This window comes from Pseudophryne corroboree, chromosome 2, assembly GCF_028390025.1.
Source record: "Pseudophryne corroboree isolate aPseCor3 chromosome 2, aPseCor3.hap2, whole genome shotgun sequence".
NCBI classification, from domain to species: Eukaryota; Metazoa; Chordata; class Amphibia; order Anura; family Myobatrachidae; genus Pseudophryne; species Pseudophryne corroboree.
In genome coordinates, this window is record NC_086445.1 from 263974288 (window position 1) to 263995380 (window position 21093).

General features: G+C 47.2%; 1 protein-coding gene across 8 annotated transcripts in view; it reads left to right on the plus strand.

The window, feature by feature from the left end:
* Nucleotides 1–21093, plus strand: part of FMNL3 (formin like 3) — a 218091-nt gene that overhangs the window by 98424 nt on the left and 98574 nt on the right. For all 8 annotated transcript variants that reach the window (XR_010213200.1, XR_010213197.1, XM_063952755.1 and 5 more), the window contains exons 2-3: nucleotides 692–775; nucleotides 11979–12059. Coding sequence is in view for 6 of the 8 variants with exons in the window: in XM_063952755.1 (XP_063808825.1) it covers nucleotides 692–775; nucleotides 11979–12059 (165 nt within the window). In the remaining 2 variants the exon portion in view is untranslated. The remainder of the gene's footprint in view (nucleotides 1–691; nucleotides 776–11978; nucleotides 12060–21093) is intronic.

Below are 21093 nucleotides of genomic sequence, written 5' to 3' on the forward strand. Positions count from 1 at the left end.
AATGCCACTGTATAGGTCATTGGTACGGCCTCATCTAGAATACTGTATTCAGTTCTGGAGGCCATATCTTCAAAAGGATATTAATACATTAGAAACTGTACAAAGGAGGGCAACTAAAATGGTGCATGGCCTACATCACAAAACATACCCAGAAAGACTAAGAAATCTCAATATGTATAGTTTGGAGCAGAGAAGGGAAAGGGGGGACATGATAGAAACTTTCAAATATATCAAGGGTTTTAACAAAGTCCAGGAGGGAAACATTCTCCAAATGAAGAGAAGCAATAGGACACGAGGACATGCACTGAGACTGGAGGGGGGGAGGTTCAGGGGAAATTTGCGGAAAAATTATTTCACAGAAAGGGTAGTGGACAAGTGGAATAGCCTCCCATCAGAGGTGGTAGAGGCTAAGACAGTAGAGCAATTTAAACATGCATGGGATAGACACAAGGATATCCTTACAAAGAAATAAGGATCAAATAAGGTTAGAGATAAAAATAATATAAAAAAAAAAAAAAAAAAGGGGGCAGACTAGATGGGCCAAGTGGTTCTTATCTGCCGACAAATTCTATGTTTCTATGACAAATTCTATTATTTTCTGCACTGAAACGGTCAGTGTGGCCTGTTGTATTATTTGCTGTAACTGTACATCCCTGCGTTTCCTCACTAATATCATTGATTCTTCTTCTAGAGTTCCATGAACCTCCCCCCAGACAAGGCACGACTCCTGCGCCAATACGACAACGAGAAAAAATGGGATCTCATCTGTGACCAGGTGTGCTTTCGGCTAGTTCCGTTTATTTTGAAAGTTAAAAATGAATCCTAAAATCTTTTATATGTAAAGGAGACTTTCTGAGATGCAGTCCCCAAAACTTGGAACTCTCCCTAATGAACAGACTACAGAATTCAAGATACGGCAATATGTAGTGTTGTATTATAACAAATGGTTTAGCAGTCGGGAAAAAGTACCAAGCAATTCTCGCTTAGCAAGCCGAGTTCATCTCAAACTGTGGCTGTAGCTGAAACTCCAGCAGTTCACGTCACAAAGGAAATGATTTTAACACTGTACCTATTTTTTTATTTGATTGGTTACTGTGGGCAATACCAGCTGTTTTCACAAATGCAACCCAACTCAGATAGCAGCAGCATTCAGTCTTTCTAGCCATACATCAACCTAATCATAGAAACTAGGATAAAGCTGGAAAGCAGCGCTATCCTATATCCAAATATTGTTACTGACCTTCAATCAAGAGATTGCGGCTTGTGATTGGTCATTCAGCTTACATATCCCTTCCCCCACAAGAGCATTTTAGTTACTGAGTAATGTGGGATAGTTCGTTTATTTATTTATTTATTTATTTATTTATCACCAGTTATTTATATAGCGCACACATATTCATTCTACAGATCATTACAGAGAATATTTGGCCATTCACATCAGACCCTGCCCAAGTGAAGCCTACAATATATATTCCCTATCACATGTACACGCACACACATTCACGCTAGGGTTAAAAAAAATAATTTGTTGGTAGCCAGTTAACCTACCAGTATATTTTTGGATTGTGGGAGGAAACCCACGCAAGCACGGGGAGAATATACAAACTCCACACAGTTACGGCATGGTGGGAATCAGGGCCGGATTAACATCGGAGTAGGAGTACAGCATATACCTGTCTCCTCTCCGTCCTCCTCAGCAGCTGCGCTGTTCCTTTACTGCTGCGGCCGCCGAGGAGCTTCATTCACAGCAGTGTGAAGTCTTGCGAGATAATGTCAAATCTCGCAAGACTTCACACTTCAGTGAGTGACACTCCTCGGTGGCCGCAGCTGTAATGGAACTTCTCAGCTGCCGAGGAGGACGGAGAGGAGACAGGTAAATGCTGTACTCCTACTTCGCTGTTTATCTGCAGTTGTGAGGACAGTGTGTGGGGGCCCCAGGACGACCGCCCCTTCCGCCCCGCCGTTAATCCGGCTGTGATGGGAATCGAACCCAGGACCTCAGTGCTATGAGGCAGTAATGCTAACCATTACACAGTTCACTCATTTGCTTTCACAAAATACTTTCAGATTATTACTGTGGTCTCTTATGTAGTGCTATTTTCTTCTAAAACCTCATTACCAGTTTACGTCAGCATTAGCCTAATACTGTTTGTTAGATTCACTGTGGTATTTAGTGAAGATGGCTGCAGTAGGAGGCTATGGGGCTGATGCACAGATTGAACGTAATTGTGCCCCAAATTGCAGGAGTTAATGTGTTCATTTAAAATCCCCTGTTAGGTGCAGGCCTACACCAGTAGCATATGATCCATGTATACGTTCATCATATGTTTCATATACTTATATCTATGTTTTTAACTATTTTTTGTTTTATTTGCATTCGCTATTAGGCTTCAATAGAAACCCAACTAATACAATCAAATACAACTCTCCATCCAGTGTACAAAAAAATAAAACCTCTAACACATATACATAAAAACAGAATATACTCTATGCACTTGTAACGTGGAAAGCACCTATCAGTGTCAGGGGTGTAGCAGACAGCCAATAACAAGTGGTTTGCTGCTGCTGGCGACCATCATCATATCCTTAAGCAAAAAATAGTTTTGGACAGACATAGATGCGCCTTGGGACCGTTCTGCAGATTTAGCAATTACACAATCCAGGGTTGACTGGTTTAAACCAATTAGTTTTTTTTTTTTTTTTTTTTTTTATGCTGTGACTACAGGCGTGGCACAGTGACTACTATGTCCAAAGTAATACAATTAATAGCCTCCTCAATAGCTTGATTAGTGGCATCTCTAGACGGGATGCGTTTAGCATCCCAATGGACAGGATGCTGGCTTTAATGTGAGCCCACACCCTGAGGGTTAGTCCTAGCTGACACCCCCAGGGCATTAGGGGAGGGGAGGGGGGGGGGGGTGTAGAAATACTTAACCTGAGAATACTCCATTGACCTCAGTACATTTGCTTCTGATGAGCGCAAGGGAGAGAAGCATGCAGCGCCCAAACAATAGCGTTATAGCGCAAATGCTCCCTTGTGTAACTGCTTGTAGCTACTATATGGGGATCCACGCCCCTACCATTTGAGTGCTGTTACTACTGTTAAAAACACAACTGGGTATGGGGCCTTGATGTGTCATTAAATTGGGATTTCTCTTACGTCCTAGAGGATGATGGGGTCCACATTAGTACCATGGGGTATAGATGGGTCCCTTGGTAGCCATGGGCACTTTAAGAGTTTAACAGTGTGGACACTGAGCTCCTGAGGGTGCTGATCGCAAGCACACGAGGTGACCACTCACTCCCTTTGCACAGCCGCCACCCCTTAACAGAGCCAGAAGATAGAAGAGTGGTGAGTATGACGCCGGCGACCCGGGAAGTTGGTCGCCGGCGGGAATGGCGGCACAAGGGTGGGAGCGTAGCTCTGACAGGCTGCGCTCCAGAAGGCTCAGCGGCACTTGGTGTACGGCGCTGTGAGGGGCGTCCTGGGCCAGCGCAACATACCCTACACTGGTCACATATGCTAACAGGGGCTAATCCCACTGTTAGCAGCCAAATCACCTCAGGCTAGCATAATCGGTGAAAGCGGGAAGACATACCATTACAGGGGGCGGGACTTCTCCTCAGAGCGGATCTAGCACTCACCAGCGCCATTTTCTCCCTGCAGATCACACTGAAGAGACGCTGACAGGGAGCGTTGCCCTCCACATAACGCCAGCATACCTCTGCAGTACCAGGGTGTTCTAGACAGGGGGGGAGAGTATTATCATAGCTGTTTAATCAGTTCAGCGCCGGTCGTTTTCTTGTATTAACTGCCTACTGGGGCGCTGTGTGGCTGGCTCCTTATGCTCTGTAGCTCTCTGAAGGTACTCTGGGGGAAACTGTGTCTGACATTTTCGTGTGTGTGTGTTTCTAAATCTCGCATAAGCATGTCTAAGAACTCTGGGGCAGATTTATTATGCTCGGTGAAGTGATAAAGTGGAAGGTGATAAAGGACCAGCCAATAAGATTTTAAATACCATGTCACAGGCTGGGTTTGAAAAATGACCGCTAGGAGCTGACTGGCTGGTCCTTTATCGCCTTCCAATTTTTCACTTCACCGAGCTTAATAAATCTGCCCCATTGTATTTTGTGCTGCAGAGTGTGTATCTTCTCCTGAAGAGTCTATTCCATGTACTCAGTAATGCCAGGTTCTTTCTCAGCTTTCTGAATCCAAACCCCCATGGGTGGATTCTATTAGGGGAATGATATCCCAGATCTCATCTCGGATAGCTCAAAATGAGACTGAAACACAGGTTTTAAGAAAGTCTGTTGAGGTTTTGTCGTATTCAGCTCCCACTACCTCATCTAAAGCCCCCACTATATACCCAAAGAAGTGTGCTCTTGCCCAGATAATGCAAGCTGACACGGATACCGACTCTGATACAGGGGATGGTGATGGGGATATGCAGGGGGAGATGCATCCCTTGCTAAGGGGGTGCAACTCATGATTGAGGCTATTAGGGACATCTTACACATTACTGATAAGGTACCTGAGCAGGTAGAGGAGGCTTACTTTACAGACAATAAGAAAACCTCCCTTACTTTCCCTGCGTCTAAGGAATTAAACGCATTGTTTGAAAAATCCTGGAAAAACCCGGAGAAAAAATTTCCATATCAGAAAAAGGGTTCTCATTGCTTTTCCTGAGGAGGACAGGAAAAAGTGGGAAATCTTGCCTGTAGTGGACGCTTCTGTATCTAGATTGTCTAAAACGGTTGTTTTACCTGTCCCTGGGTCCACCGCTTTAAAAGAGCCGGCTGACCACAAGATTGAGACTACGCTTAAATCACTATATACAGTTACTGGAGTAGCTTTAAGACCCACTATTGCTTGTGCGTGGATTCCTAAAGCCATGGGGGGTTATTCCGAGTTAATCGCTCGCTAGCAGTTTTTGGCAGCCGTGCAAACGCATTGTCGCTGCCCACCGGGGAGTGTATTTTCACTTTGCAGAAGTGCGAACGCTTGTGCAGCAGAGCGCCTGCAAAATCTTTTTGTGCAAAACAAGACCAGCCCTGTAGTTACTCTTTGTATGCATTGATTATAACGACGGAGGGACGGCTTTTGACTTCACACACCCGCCCAGCCACGCCTGCGTTTTTCCAGGCACACCTGCGTTTTTCTAAGCACTCCCTGAAAACGGTCAGTTGCCACCCAGAAACGCTCACTTCATGTCAATCTTCCTGTGTTCGGCCGTGCGACTGAAATCTTTGTTAGACCCTGTGCAAACCCACTATGCTCATTGTACACGTACGACGCGCCTGCGCACTGCGGTGCATACGCAGAAATGCAGATTTTTAGCCTGATCGCTGCGCTGCGAACAACGGCAGCTAGCGATCAACTCGGAATGACCCCCATAGTAAAGTGGTCAGGCACATTACTAGAGGAATTAGATTCTATGAATAGAAGTGACATTGAATTGTTTTTACGTCACATACAGGATTCTGCAGGTTTCATGGTGGAGGCCATGAAGGACCTTGGCCATCTTAATGCGAGGGCTTCTTCCATGGCTGTCTCGGCATGCAGAGGACTCTGGCTGCGCCAATGGTCTGCGGATGCAGAATCCAAGAAAAGTGTGGAGAACCTGCCCTTCACAGGTCAGACTCTGTTTGGGGAAGCATTAGATGCGTGGATCTCCACGGCAACTGCGGGTTAGTCAACCTTTCTTCCCTCAGCAACACCGCCAACTAGGAAATCTTATCCTACTTCTACAATGCAGTCCTTTCGGACCGCAAAAGTTAAAAAGTCAAAACCCCCTTCCACTTTATTTAGAGGAGGTCGGGGGAAAATCCAGAAAACCTGCACCAACAGGTTCCCAGGAACAGAAACCTGGTTCTGCTTCCTCAAAATCCACGACATGACGGTGGACCTCCCATCCTGGAGATTGGGCAGGTGGGAGCAAGATTAAGAAATTTCAGTCATGTCTGGGCGTCCTCATGTCTGGACCCCTGGGTGCAGGATATTGTTAACCAGGGGTACAGACTGAAGTTTCAAGAACTCCCACCTCACAGATTTTTCTAATCAGGCTTACTAGCTTTGCTGACCGAAAGTGCTATCCTACAGGAAGCCATTCAAAAATTGCTAAAGTCAAATGTCATTGTTCCAGTTCCACCTCACCTCACAAACAAGGGTTATTACTCAAATCTGTTTGTGGTACCAAAACCGGATGGTTCGGTCAGGCCAATATTGAACCTAAAGTCATTGAACCCTTATTTGAGGGAATTAAAATTCAAGATGGAGTCTCTGAGAGCGGTGATCTCAGGTCTGGAAGAGGGGGAATTTCTAGTATCCCTAGATATCAAGGATGCGTACCTTCACATTCCAATCTGGCCGCCTCACCAGGCCTTATCTAAGATTTGCGCTGCTGGACTGTCCTTATCAGTTCGAGGCACTGCCGTTTGGCCTCTCCACGGCACCAAGGGTGTTCACCAAGGTCATGGCGGAGATGATGCTCCTCCTCCGCAAGCAAGGTGTGAACATAATTCCTTATCTGAACGATCTGCTGATAAAAGCGTCTTCCAGGGAGAAGCTGTTACAGAGCATTGCTCTCTCCACTCAACTACTCCAGGATCATGGATGGATCCTGAATCTTCCAAAGTCGCATTTGGAGCCGACAAGGAGACTGTCCTTCCTGGGGATGATCCTCGACACGGAAGTACAGAAGGTGTTTCTGCCGGCGGAGAAAGCGTTGGTGATACAAACAATGGTCCGGGATGTCCTGAAGCCAGCCCGGGTATCGGTTCATCAGTGCATTCGCCTTCTGGGGAAGATGGTTGCCTCCTACGAAGCTCTGCAGTACGGTAGATTTCATGCACGGTCCTTCCAACTGGATCTCCTGGACAAATGGTCGGGATCTCATCTTTACATGCACCAGGGGATACGTCTGTCGCCGAAAGCCAGAATCTTGCTCCTCTGGTGGCTGTAAACTTCTCACCTACTGGAGGGTCGCAGGTTTGGGATTCTGAATTGGATCCTTCTAACCATGGATGCAAGTCTCAGAGGTTGGGGAGCAGTCACCCAGGGGGAAAACTTCCAAAGAAGGTGGTCAAGTCTGGAATCCATCCTTCCAATAAATATTCTGGAACTAAGGGCCGTGTACAACGGTCTTCTACTAGCGGCACATCTTCTAAAAGATCAGGCCATTCTGGTTCAGTAGGACAATGTAACGACGGAGGCCTACATAAACCGACAAGGCGGAACGAAGAGCAGAGCTGCAATGTCAGAGGTAACAAGAATCATCCTCTGGGCAGAAAAGCATCCGGTGGTGCTGTCTGCAATCTTCATTCCGGGAGTGGACAACTGGGAAGCGGACTTCCTCAGCAGACACGATCTCCATCCAGGAGAGTGGGGCCTCCACCCGGAGGTGTTTGCGGAGGTGACAGGTCTTTGGGGCGTACCTCAAATAAACATTATGGCCTCCCGCCTCAACAAGAAGCTTCGGAGGTACTGTTCCAGGTCAAGAGACCCACAGGCAGTGGACGCCCTGGTGACTCTGTGGGTGTTCAAGTCCGTGTATGTGTTCCCTCCACTTCCACTCATCCCAAGGATTCTCAAACTAATAAAGAGATCAAGACTTCAGGCGATCCTCATTGCTCCGGACTGTCCAAGAAGGGCTTGGTACGCGGATCTTCTGGAGTTACTGCTGGAAGATCCGAGGCCTCTTCCTCTTATCTCCGCTTATCAAGACTTGCCACGGCTACGTTTGTCGGCATGGAGGTTGAACACCAGATATTAGCTCAGAAGGGCATTCCGAACAAGGTTATTCCTACCCTGATACAGGCAAGGAAAGGAGTAATGTCTAAACATTACCATCGAATTTGGAAAAAGTATGTGTCTTGGTGTGAATCCAAGCAGTTTCCAACGGTGGAGTTTCAACTAGGGCGGTTTCTCCTCTTTCTGCAAGCAGGTGTAGATGTGGGCCTGCGTTTGGGCTCCTTAAAAGTCCAGATTTCAGCCTTGTCCATTTTCTTCCAGAAACAATTGGCTTCCCTCCCTGAGGTTCAGACTTTCTTGAAAGGGGTTCTGCACATCCAGCCTCCCTTTATGCCTCCTACGTCACCTTGGGATCTTAATGTGGTGCTGCAGTTCCTGCAGTCGGATTGGTCCGAACCTTTACAGGAGGTTGAAGTCAAGTTTCTTACTTGGAAGGCGGTCACACTATTGGCGTTGGAATCTGCTAGACGTGTGTCAGAATTGGGGGCATTGTCCTGCAAGAGCCCCTACTTGATTTTCCATGAAGATAGAGCTGAGCTCGGGATGCGTCAGCAATTTCTTTCCGAAGGTTGTGTCTGCTTTTCATATCAACCAACCTATTGTGCCAGTGGTTACTGACTCCTCAATTACCTCAAAGTCCTTGGATGTTGTGAGGGCTTTGAAGATTTATGTGAAGAGAACTTCTCGTCACAAAGTCAGACGCTCTGTTTGTCCTTTATGATCCCAACAAGGTTTGGTGTCCTGCTTCTAAGCAGACGATTTTTCGCTGGATCAGGTTTACTATCCAGCATGCTTATTCTATGGCAGGATTGCCGTGTCCAAAATCTGTTAAGGCCTACTCTACTCGTAAAGCGGGTTCTTCCTGGGCGGCTGCCCGGGGTGTCTTGGCTTTACAACTTTTGCCGAGCGGCTACTTGGTTAGGGTCGAACACGTTTGCTAAGTTCTACAAGTTCGATACTTTGGCCTCTGAGGACCTTAAGTTTGGTCAAGCGGTGCTGCAGGAGCCTCCGTGCTCTCCCTCCCGTTCTGGGAGCTTTGGTACATCCCCATGGTACTAATGTGGATCCCAGCATCCTCTAGGACTATGAGAACAGGATTTACCGGTAGGTAATTAAAATCTTATTTTCTTTTAATATGATACATAAGTGACCTGAATATATTTATATGAAATATCCTATGTCATTTAAGGGAATCGCATCTTCCAAGCAACTTTGTTTTATCAGGAATGGTGCCCCCGACTGTAATATAAGTTTATTTTAGGGTTATTTTTTGGGTTTTGTGTTTTGGTTTTGGATTCGGTTCCGCGGCCGTGTTTTGGATTCGGACACGTTTTGCCAAAACCTCCCTGAAAATTTTTTGTCTGATTCGGGTGTGTTTTGGATTCGGGTGTTTTTTTTTACAAAAAACCCTCAAAAACAGCTTAAATCATAGAATTTGGGGGTCATTTTGATCCCATAGTATTATTACCCTCAATAACCATAATTTACACTCATTTTCAGTCTATTCTGAACACCTCACACCTCACAATATTATTTGTAGTCCTAAAATTTGCACCGAGGTTGCTGGATGGCTAAGCTAAGCGACACAAGTGGCCGACACAAACACCTGGCCCATCTAGGAGTGGCACTGCAGTGTCAGGCAGGATGGCACTTCAAAAAAAATAGTCCCCAAACAGCACATGATGCAAAGAAAAAAAGAGGCGCAATGAAGTAGCTGTGTGACTAAGCTAAGCGACCCAAGTGGCCGACACAAACACCTAGCCCATCTAGGAGTGGCACTGCAGTTTTCTAGCGAGAGGATGAATGCTTCCATCCTCATGTGAAGCTGAACCACTAGCCATGAACATAGGCCAGGGCCTCAGCCGTTCCTTGCCACTCCGTGTCGTAAATGGCATATTGGCAAGTTTACGCTTCTCATCAGACGCTTTCAATTTTGATTTTTGGGTCATTTTACTGAACTTTTGTTTTTTGGATTTTACATGCTCTCTACTATGACATTGGGCATCGGCCTTGGCAGACGACGTTGATGGCATTTCATCGTCTCGGCCATGACTAGTGGCAGCAGCTTCAGCACGAGGTGGAAGTGGATCTTGATCTTTCCCTATTTTAACCTCCACATTTTTGTTCTACATTTTTTAATGTGTGGAATTATATGCCAGTATCAATAGCAATGGCCTACTACTATATATACTGCGCACAACTGAAATGCACCACAGGTATGGATGGATAGTATACTTGACGACACAGAGGTAGGTATAGCAGTGGCCTTCCGTACCGTACTGCTATATATACTGGTGGTCACTGTCGGCAAACTGCAAAACTAAAATGCACCACAGGTATAGAATCTAGATGGATAGTATACTTGACGACACAGAGGTAGGTAGAGCAGTGGCCTTCCGTACCGTACTGCTATATATACTGGTGGTCACTGTCCGCAAACTGCAAAACTAAAATGCACCACAGGTATAGAATCTAGATGGATAGTATACTTGACGACACAGAGGTAGGTAGAGCAGTGGCCTTCCGTACCGTACTGCTATATATACTGGTGGTCACTGTCGGCAAACTGCAAAACTAAAATGCACCACAGGTATAGAATCTAGATGGATAGTATACTTGACGACACAGAGGTAGGTAGAGCAGTGGCCTTCCGTACCGTACTGCTATATATACTGGTGGTCACTGTCAGCAAACTGCAAAACTAAAATGCACCACAGGTATAGAATCTAGATGGATAGTATACTTGACGACACAGAGGTAGGTAGAGCAGTGGCCTTCCGTACCGTACTGCTATATATACTGGTGGTCACTGTCAGCAAACTGCAAAACTAAAATGCACCACAGGTATAGAATCTAGATGGATAGTATACTTGACGACACAGAGGTAGGTAGAGCAGTGGCCTTCCGTACCGTACTGCTATATATACTGGTGGTCACTGTCAGCAAACTGCTAAACTAAAATGCACCACAGGTATAGAATCTAGATGGATAGTATACTTGACGACACAGAGGTAGGTAGAGCAGTGGCCTTCCGTACCGTACTGCTGTACATACTGGTGGTCACTCTCAGCAAACTGTAAAACTAAAATGCACCAAAGGTATAGAATCTAGATGGATAGTATACTTGACGACACAGAGGTAGGTAGAGCAGTGGCCTTCCGTACCGTACTGCTATATATACTGGTGGTCACTGTCCGCAAAACTCTGCACTATACTCCTCCTATATAATACTGCTGGTCCCCAGTCCCCACAATAAAGCAGTGTGAGCACAGATATATGCAGCACACTGAGCACAGATATGGAGCGTTTTTCAGGCAGAGAACGTATAATACTGGTGGTCACTGGTCAGCAAAACTCTGCACTATACTCCTCCTATATAATACTGCTGGTCCCCAGTCCCCACAATAAAGCAGTGTGAGCACAGATATATGCAGCACACTGAGCACAGATATGGAGCGTTTTTCAGGCAGAGAACGTATAATACTGGTGGTCACTGGTCAGCAAAACTCTGCACTGTACTTCTCCTATATAATACAGCTGCTCCCCAGTCCCCACAATTAAGCAATAAGCACAAATATTTGCAGCAACATTAATAAACGGAGAGGACGCCAGCCACGTCCTCTCCCTAACATTTCCAATGCACGAGTGAAAATGGCGGCGACACGCGGGTCCTTATATAGAATACGAATCTCGCGAGAATCCGACCGCGGGATGATGACGTTCGGGCGCGCTCTGGTTAACCGAGCCATACGGGAGAATCCGAGTATGCCTCGGACCCGTGTAAAATGGGTGAAGTTCGGTTTCCGAGGAACCGAACCCGCTCATCACTAGTTTATTTGATGTGTCCTCTGAGCTCCACAACCTGTAACAGCACTTTGCCTGCAGCTTGTAGGGTTAATATGGTCACAGAACACAGCTGAGACTGAATATATTTTACAGTAGGCAGTATAATATTCCCATTATAATACAGTGATTTTAATATAAAACTTCTGTAGATAAATGTATAACTGATATTTATATTGTCCTCACTACAGCAAATATTACATTTCTGTATGTTGTAAAGAATAGGGAAGGTAGAAGTCTCCTTTGGATTCAATGACCTGTGACTGGGTGGCTTTATATGGTTCTTGCGTATCTGTCATATTCACTACATTTCTTAACTGTACATTTCTTTTTTGTCTAGCATTTCTTCTGCATTGTAACCATTTTATGTTTTAATTACAATTAGGAACGGTTTCAAGTGAAAAATCCGCCACATACCTACATCCAGAAACTTCAATCTTTTTTAGATCCGGGTGTTACACGAAAGGTAAATTCTCGATGCGTTTGTGATTGATGCAATATCATATTGTTCTGTTTGTTCCTTTTTTAGTGTTTATTTTGTAGTATTTGGAGGGTTTTTTACATTTTTTTTTTCTCTAACGTCCTAGAGGATTCTGGGACTCCGTAAGGACCATAGGGATAGACGGGCTCCGCAGGAGACATGGGCACTTTAAGAAAGACTTTGGATCTGGGTGTGCACTGGCTCCTCCCTCTATGCCCCTCCTCCAGACCTCAGTTTGATACTGTGCCCAGTGGAGACTGGGTGCTTTCAGGGAGCTCTCCTGAGTTTCCTGTAAAAGAAAGCATTTTAGTTAGGTTTTTTATTTTCAGGGAGCCTGCTGGCAACAGACTCCCTGCATCGAGGGACTGAGGAAAGAGAAACAGACCCACTTCTCTGCGTTTCAGGGCTCTGTTTCTTAGGCTGCTGGACACCATTAGCTCCAGAGGGATCGGTACGCAGGTCTCACCCTCGCCGTCCGTCCCAGAGCCGCGCCGCCGTCCTCCTCGCAGAGCCGGAAGAAAGAAGCCGGGTGAGTATGAGAGGAAAAGACTTAAGAGGCGGCAGAAGACATGATCTTCATAAGAGGTAACGCACAGCAGTGAAGCGGTGCGCCATTGCTCCCATTCACCTCACACACTTCGGTCACTGTAAGGGTGCAGGGCGCAGGGGGGGCACCCTGGGCAGCAATAAACACCTCAGGTGGCAAATACACACATATACATGTACAGCTGGGCACTGTACATGTATAAAAAGAGCCCCCGCCATGTTATTAGTAATTTTGAGCGAGACAGAAGCCCGCCGCAGAGGGGGCGGGGCTTCTCCCTCAGCACTCACCAGCGCCATTTTTTCTCCACAGCACCGCTGAGAGGAAGCTCCCCGCACTCTCCCCTGCTTGACACAAGGTGAAAGAGGGTTTTAAAGTAGAGGGGGGGCACATAATTGGCGCATATACGTTATACATAAGCGCTACTGGGTAAACATTCTGTGTTTTTTCCTGGGTCATATAGCGCTGGCATACTCTCTCTCTGTCTCTCCAAAGGGCCTGGTGGGGAACCTGTCTTCAGAGAAGAGCTTCCCTGTGTGTGTGTGGTGTGTCGGTACACGTGTGTCGACATGTCTGAGGTTGAAGGCTCACCTAAGGAGGAGGGGGAGTGTATGAATATTAGGTCTCCTTCGGCAGCGCCGACACCTGACTGGATGGATATGTGGAATGTTTTAAGTGCTGATGTTAATTTATTGCACAAAAGATTAGACAAAGCTGAAGCTAGGGTGCAGTCAGGGAGTCAACCCATGTCTGTCCCTATGTCGCCGGGACCTTCGGGGTCTCAGAAGTGCCCACTATCCCAAATAGTTGACACAGATACCGACACGGATTCAGACTCCAGTGTAGACTACGATGATGCAAAATTGCAGCCAAGGGTGGCTAAATGTATTCGATATATGATTATCGCAATTAAAGATGTTTTGCATATTACTGAGGAACCCCCTGTCCCTGACACGAGGGTACACATGTATAAGGGAAAGAAACCTGAGGTCACCTTTCCCTCCTCTCATGAGCTGAACGAGTTATGCGAAAAAGCGTGGGAAACTCCAGACAAAAAACTGCAGAATCCCAAAAGGATTCTAACCGCGTATCCTTTCCCGTCACAGGACAGAATACGGTGGGAATCCTCCCCTAGGGTAGACAAAGCTTTGACGCGCTTATCAAAAAAGATAGCGCTCCTGTCCCAAGATACGGCTTCCCTCAAGGATCCTGCTGACCGCAAGCAGGGGGTTACCTTGAAGTCCATTTACACTCATTCTGGTACGTTGCTCAGGCCGGCAATTGCGTCGGCCTGGGTTTGTAGTGCTGTAGCAGCATGGACAGATTCTTTATCAGCGGATATTGAGACCATTGATAAGGATACCATTTTAATGACCCTAGGGCATATAAAAGATGCTGTCTTATATATGAGGGATGCTCAAAGAGACATTAGTTTACTGGGTTCCAGAATAAACGCTATGTCCATTTCTGCTAGGCGAGTCTTATGGACCCGACAGTGGACGGGGATGCCGACTCAAAGAGGCATATGGAGTTTTTGCCGTACAAGGGTGAGGAATTGTTTGGAGAGGGCCTCTCGGACTTCGTCTCCACAGCTACGGCAGGTAAATCGAATTTTTTGCCTTATGTTCCCTCACAATCTAAGAAAGCGCCTCATTATCAAATGCAGTCCTTTCGTTCAAATAAAAGCAAAAGAGTACGTGGAACGTCCTTTCTTGCCACGGGTAAGGGCAGAGGAAAAAAGCTGCACAACACAGCTAGTTCCCAGGAACAGAAGTCCTCCCCGGCCTCTGCAAAATCCACCGCATGACGCCGGGGCTCCCATGAGGAAGTCCGCTCCAGTGGGGGCACGTCTTCGACTTTTCAGCCACATCTGGGTTCAATCACAGGTGGATCCCTGGGCAATGGAAATTGTTTCCCAGGGATACAGGCTGGAATTCGAAGAGGTGCCTCCTTGCCGGTTTTCCAAATCGGCGCTACCAACTTCTCCCCTGGAAAGGGAGATAGTGTTACAGGCGATTCAAAAATTGTGTCTTCAACAAGTGGTGGCCGAGGTTCCCCTGCTTCAGAGGGGGAAGGGGTACTACTCAACCCTGTTTGTGGTCCCGAAACAGGACGTTTCGGTCAGACCCATTTTGAATTTAAAATCCCTGAACCTTTACTTAAAACGGTTCAAGTTCAAGATGGAATCGGTCAGAGCGGTCATCGCCAGCCTGGAAGGGGGGATTTTATGGTTTCGCTGGACATAAAGGATGCATACCTGCATGTTCCCATATATCCTCCTCATCAGGCGTACCTGTGATTTGCGATACAGGATTGTCATTATCAATTTCAGACGTTGCCGTTTGGGTTTTCCACGGCCCCGAGAATTTTCACCAAGGTAATGGCGGAAATGATGGTGCTCCTGCGCAAGCAGGGTGTCACAATTATCCCATACTTGGACGATCTCCTCATAAAAGCAAGATCACGGGAGAAGTTGCAGAACAGCGTATCCTTTCACTGAAGGTGTTACAGCGACACGGCTGGATTCTCAATATTCCAAAGTCGCAGCTGGATCCTACGACGCGCCTGTCCTCCTTGGGCATGATTCTGTACACAGACCAGAAAAGGGTTTTTCTTCCGGAAGAAAAAGCGCAGGAACTCATGACTCTAGTCAAGAACCTGTTGAAGCCGAAACAAGTGTCAGTGCATCATTGTACTCTTGTCCTGGGAAAAATGGTGGCGACATACGAAGCCATTCCCTTCGGCAGGTTCCATGCAAGGACTTTCCAGTGGGACCTATTGGACAAATGGTCCAGGTCACATCTGCACATGCATCAGCGGATTACCCTGTCCCCCAGGGCCAGGGTTTCTTTCCTGTGGTGGCTGCAGAGTGCTCACCTTCTAGAGGGCCGCGGGTTCGGCATTCAGGATTGGATCCTGGTGACCACGGACGCGAGCCTCCGCGGTTGGGGAGCAGTCACACAGGGAAGAAATTTCAAAGGCCTTTGGTCAAGTCAAGAGACTTATCTTCACATCAACATCCTGGAACTGAGGGCCATATTCAACGCCCTACGTCAAGCGGAGACCTTACTCCGTGACCGACCGGTGCTGATTCAGTCGGACAATGTCACCGCAGTAGCTCATGTAAACCGCCAAGGCGGCACAAGGAGCAGAGTGGCGATGGCGGAAGCCACCAGAATTCTTCGCTGGGCGGAGAATCGTGTAAGTGCACTGTCGGCAGTGTTCATTCCGGGAGTGGACAACTGGGAAGCAGACTTCCTCAGCCGACACGACCTGCATCCAGGAGAGTGGGGACTTCATCAGGAAGTCTTCGCACAGATTGCAAGTCGGTGGGGATTGCCCCAAATAGACATGATGGCGTCCCGTCTCAACAAAAGCTACAAAGGTATTGCGCCAGGTCAAGAGATCCTCAGGCGGTAGCTGTGGACGCCCTAGTGACACCGTGGGTGTTCCAGTCGGTCTATGTATTTCCTCCTCTTCCTCTCATACCCAAGGTGTTGAGAATAATAAGAAAAAGAGGAGTGAGAAAAATACTCATTGTTCCGGATTGGCCACGAAGGACCTGGTATCCGGATCTGCAGGAAATGCTCACAGAAGATCCTTGGCCTCTTCCTCTAAGACAGGACCTGTTGCGACAGGGTCCCTGTCTGTTCCAAGACTTACCGCGGCTGCGTTTGACGGCATGGCGGTTGAACGCCGGATCCTAGCGGAAAAAGGTATTCCGGATGAGGTCATTCCTACGCTAATACAGGCTAGGAAGGGCGTGACATCTAAACATTATCACTGGATATGGCGAAAATATGTTTCTTGGTGCGAGGCCAGGAATGCTCCTACGGAAGAATTCCATCTAGGCCGTTTTCTTCACTTCCTACAGACTGGAGTGAATTTGGGCCTAAAGTTAGGCTCCATTAAAGTTCAGATTTCAGCCTTATCCATTTTCTTTCAAAAGGAATTGGCCTCTCTGCCTGAAGTACAGACTTTTGTGAAGGGAGTGCTGCATATCCAGCCTCCTTTTGTACCTCCAGTGGCACCCTGGGACCTTAACGTGGTGTTGCGGTTCCTTAAGTCTCACTGGTTTGAACCACTTAAAATGGTGGAATTAAAATACCTCACTTGGAAAGTGGTTATGTTGTTGGCCTTGGCATCGGCAAGGCGAGTGTCGGAGTTGGCGGCTTTATCTCACAAAAGCCCCTATCTGATTTTCCATATGGATAGAGTGGAATTGCGGACCCGTCCTCTATTCCTACCTAAGGTGGTCTCATCCTTTCATATGAACCAACCCATTGTCGTGCCTGTGGCTACACGGGACTTGGAGGATTCCGAGTCCCTTGATGTGGTCAGGGCTTTGAAGATTTACGTGGCCAGAACGGCTAGGATCAGAAAAACAGAAGCACTATTTGTCCTATATGCAGCCAACAAGGTTGGCGGCCCTGCTTCAAAGCAGACTATTGCTCGCTGGATCTGTAACACGATTCAGCAGGCGCATTCTACGGCAGGATTGCCGTTACCAAAATCGGTTAAGGCCCATTCCACCAGGAAGGTGGGCTCGTATTGGGCGGCTGCCCGAGGGGTCTCGGCACTACAGCTGTGCCGAGCTGCTACTTGGTCGGGGTCAAACACCTTTGCAAAGTTCTATAAGTTTGATACCCTGGCTGAGGAGGACCTCCTGTTTGCTCAATCGGTGTTGCAGAGTCATCCGCACTCTCCCGCCCGTTTGGGAGCTTTGGTATAATCCCCATGGTCCTTACGGAGTCCCAGCATCCTCTAGGACGTTAGAGAAAATAAGATTTTAAACCTACCGGTAAATCTTTTTCCCGTAGAGGATGCTGGGCGCCCGTCCCAAGTGCGGACTACTTCTGCAAGACTTGTATATAGTTGTTGCTTTCATAAGGGTTATGTTATAGTTTTGTCGGTTATGGACCGATGATATGTTGTTCATACTGTTAACTAGATTGTATATCACAGGTTATACGGTGTGATTGGTGTGGCTGGTATGAATCTTGCCCTTAGATTAACTAAAATCCTTTCCTCGTACTGTCCGTCTCCTCTGGGCACAGTTTCTCTAACGGAGGTCTGGAGGAGGGGCAAAGAGGGAGGAGCCAGTGCACACCCAGATCCAAAGTCTTTCTTAAAATGCCCATGTCTCCTGCGGAGCCCGTCTATCCCCATGGTCCTTACGGAGTCCCAGCATCCTCTATGGACTACGAGAAAAATATTTACCGGTAGGTTTAAAATCTTATTTTTTTTAATTTATTTTTTATCTGAGTCAACTGTTTCAAAAACCTTTTTGTGTAGTTTCATGTACTTCTGTCACTGATTGTATCCACCACTAGGTGGAGTAGCTACAGATCTTTGAGAAAGAAGGCTTTGCTAATGGAAAATGGCTCCAGATAAAACAAACAAAAAAATAAATAAATAAAAAATCAACCATATTTGTATCATATTATTAAGTTATAGCTAATAATTTTCGGCCATATTGATTTATTTGTAAAATGATCCTGTCCAATTTGGTACTCTACATTTGTGTGAATAGCCGTACCTGGTGGTCCATTATTGTCCTCAAACATGGCTGGAATTAGGATTCTTGTTGTGTTATGCTCTTCCCCACTGTGAGCTATGAATTCCTGTCAGACCGTATGGTATCATGGTATGATATGTGCAGAGGAAAATACCTTCCCCTGAAGTTCCTGCTATTATGTATAAATAATACAGTACCATACCTCCCAACTTTGGCCGCCTTGAAAGAGGGACACACGCGCGGTCGAAGCCGCGCGCGCTCCCGAAAAAGGGTGTGGCCTATAAAAGGGGCGTGGCTTCACGGGAAGACCCGCAATCGCGAGCCACGCCCCCGATTTCGTCACTGAGGGGGCATGCCCAGCGCTCCGTGAGCCGCTGGCATGCCCCCTCTCCCTCTGTCTACAGTGAATAGACGCTGTGCGCATGCGCACAGCGTTTATTCACCGCGGCTCTGCTAAGCAGGGCAGCGAGAGACTGAGCCTCCCAACTGTCCCCCCACACCGCGGGACACTGCGGCCCGCGGGTGGGACAGCGGGACAGACCCCAAAAAACGGGACTGTCCCGCGAAAATCGGGACAGTTGGGAGGTATGCAGTACTTTGAAAGTCATCCGTAGCCATTTTGTGTCTAGCAACTTGTACTGTATGTTAATAGTGTGTTACATAGTGAGCAAGGGTGTAGCTACTATAGGTACAGGGAGTGCAGCTGCTGTGGGGCCCCGAGCAGAGTGGGCCCACCTTTCCTGTCGAAGTTACATGTGTTATATTAAAAAAAAAAAAATAATCCGCCATTGGGTAGTACATATGGGCCCTTACAAATTATTGCTGTGGGGCCTACAAATAATAAGATTTTCTCTAACGTCCTAAGTGGATGCTGGGGACTCCGTCAGGACCATGGGGAATAGCGGCTCCGCAGGAGACAGGGCACAAAAAGTAAGCTTTTAGGATCACATGGTGTGTACTGGCTCCTCCCCCCATGACCCTCCTCCAAGCCTCAGTTAGGTTTTTGTGCCCGTCCGAGCAGGGTGCAATCTAGGTGGCTCTCCTAAAGAGCTGCTTAGAAAAAGTTTTTTAGGTTTTTTATTTTCAGTGAGTCCTGCTGGCAACAGGCTCACTGCATCGAGGGACTTTGGGGAGAGAATTTCAACTCACCTGCGTGCAGGATGGATTGGATTCTTAGGCTACTGGACACCATTAGCTCCAGAGGGAGTCGGAACACAGGTCTCACCCTGGGGTTCGTCCCGGAGCCGCGCCGCCGACCCCCCTTACAGATGCTGAAGATTGAAGGTCCGGAAACAGGCGGCAGAAGGCTCTTCAGTCTTCATGAAGGTAGCGCACAGCACTGCAGCTGTGCGCCATTGTTGTCACACACTTCACACCAGACGGTCACGGAGGGTGCAGGGCGCTGCTGGGGGCGCCCTGGGCAGCAATATATAATACCTTTTATGGCAAAAGAATACATCACATATAGCCATTAAGGCTATATGTATGTATTTAACCCATGCCAAATGTCTAAAACTCCGGGAGAAAAGCCCGCCGGAATAGGGGGCGGGGCTTATTCTCCTCAGCACACAGCGCCATTTTCCTGCTCAGCTCCGCTGTGAGGAAGGCTCCCAGGACTCTCCCCTGCACTGCACTACAGAAACAGGGTAAAACAGAGAGGGGGGGCATATTTTGGCGATATTTTTATATATTTAAGCGGCTATAAGGAACAACACTTATATAGGGTTGTTCCCATATATATTATAGCGCTTGGGTGTGTGCTGGCAAACTCTCCCTCTGTCTCCCCAAAGGGCTAGTGGGGTCCTGTCTTCGATAAGAGCATTCCCTGTGTGTCTGCTGTGTGTCGGTACGTGTGTGTCGACATGTATGAGGACGATGTTGGCGTGGAGGCAGAGCAATTGCCGATAATGGTGATGTCACCCCCCAGGGAGTCGACACCGGAATGGATGGCTTTGTTTATGGAATTACGTGATAATGTCAGCACATTACAAAAATCAGTTGACGACATGAGACGGCCGGCAAACCAGTTAGTACCTGCCCAGGCGTCTCAGACACCGTCAGGGGCTGTAAAGCGCCCTTTACCTCAGTCGGTCGACACAGACACAGACACTGAATCTAGTGTCGACTGTGATGAAACAAACGTATTTTCAAGTAGGGCCACACGTTATATGATCACGGCAATGAAGGAGGCTTTGCATATCTCTGATACTACAAGTACCACAAAAAGGGGTATTATGTGGGGGGTGAAAAAACTACCTGTAGTTTTTCCTAAATCAGAGGAATTAAATGATGTATGTGATGAAGCGTGGGTTAACCCAGATAGAAAAATGCTAATTTCAAAAAAGTTATTAGCATTATACCCTTTCCCGCCAGAGGTTAGGGCGCGCTGGGAAACACCCCCTAGGGTGGATAAGGCGCTCACACGCTTATCGAAACAAGTGGCGTTACCGTCTCCTGATACGGCCGCCCTCAAGGATCCAGCTGATAGGAGGCTGGAAACTACCCTGAAAAGTATATACACTCATACTGGTGTTATACTGCGACCAGCCATCGCCTCAGCCTGGATGTGCAGTGCTGGGGTCGTCTGATTAGATTCCCTGACTGAAAATATTGATACCCTGGATAGGGACAGTATTTTATTGACTATAGAGCAATTAAAGGATGCTTTCCTTTATATGCGAGATGCGCAGAGAGATATTTGCACTCTGGCATCGAGAGTAAATGCGATGTCCATATCTGCCAGAAGGAGTTTATGGACGCGACAGTGGTCAGGTGATGCGGATTCCAAACGACATATGGAAGTATTGCCGTATAAAGGGGAGGAATTATTTGGCGTCGGTCTATCGGATCTGGTGGCTACGGCAACTGCCGGAAATCCACTTTTTTACCTCAGACCCCCTCCCAACAGAAAAAGACACCGTCTTTTCAGCCGCAGTCCTTTCGTTCCTATAAGAACA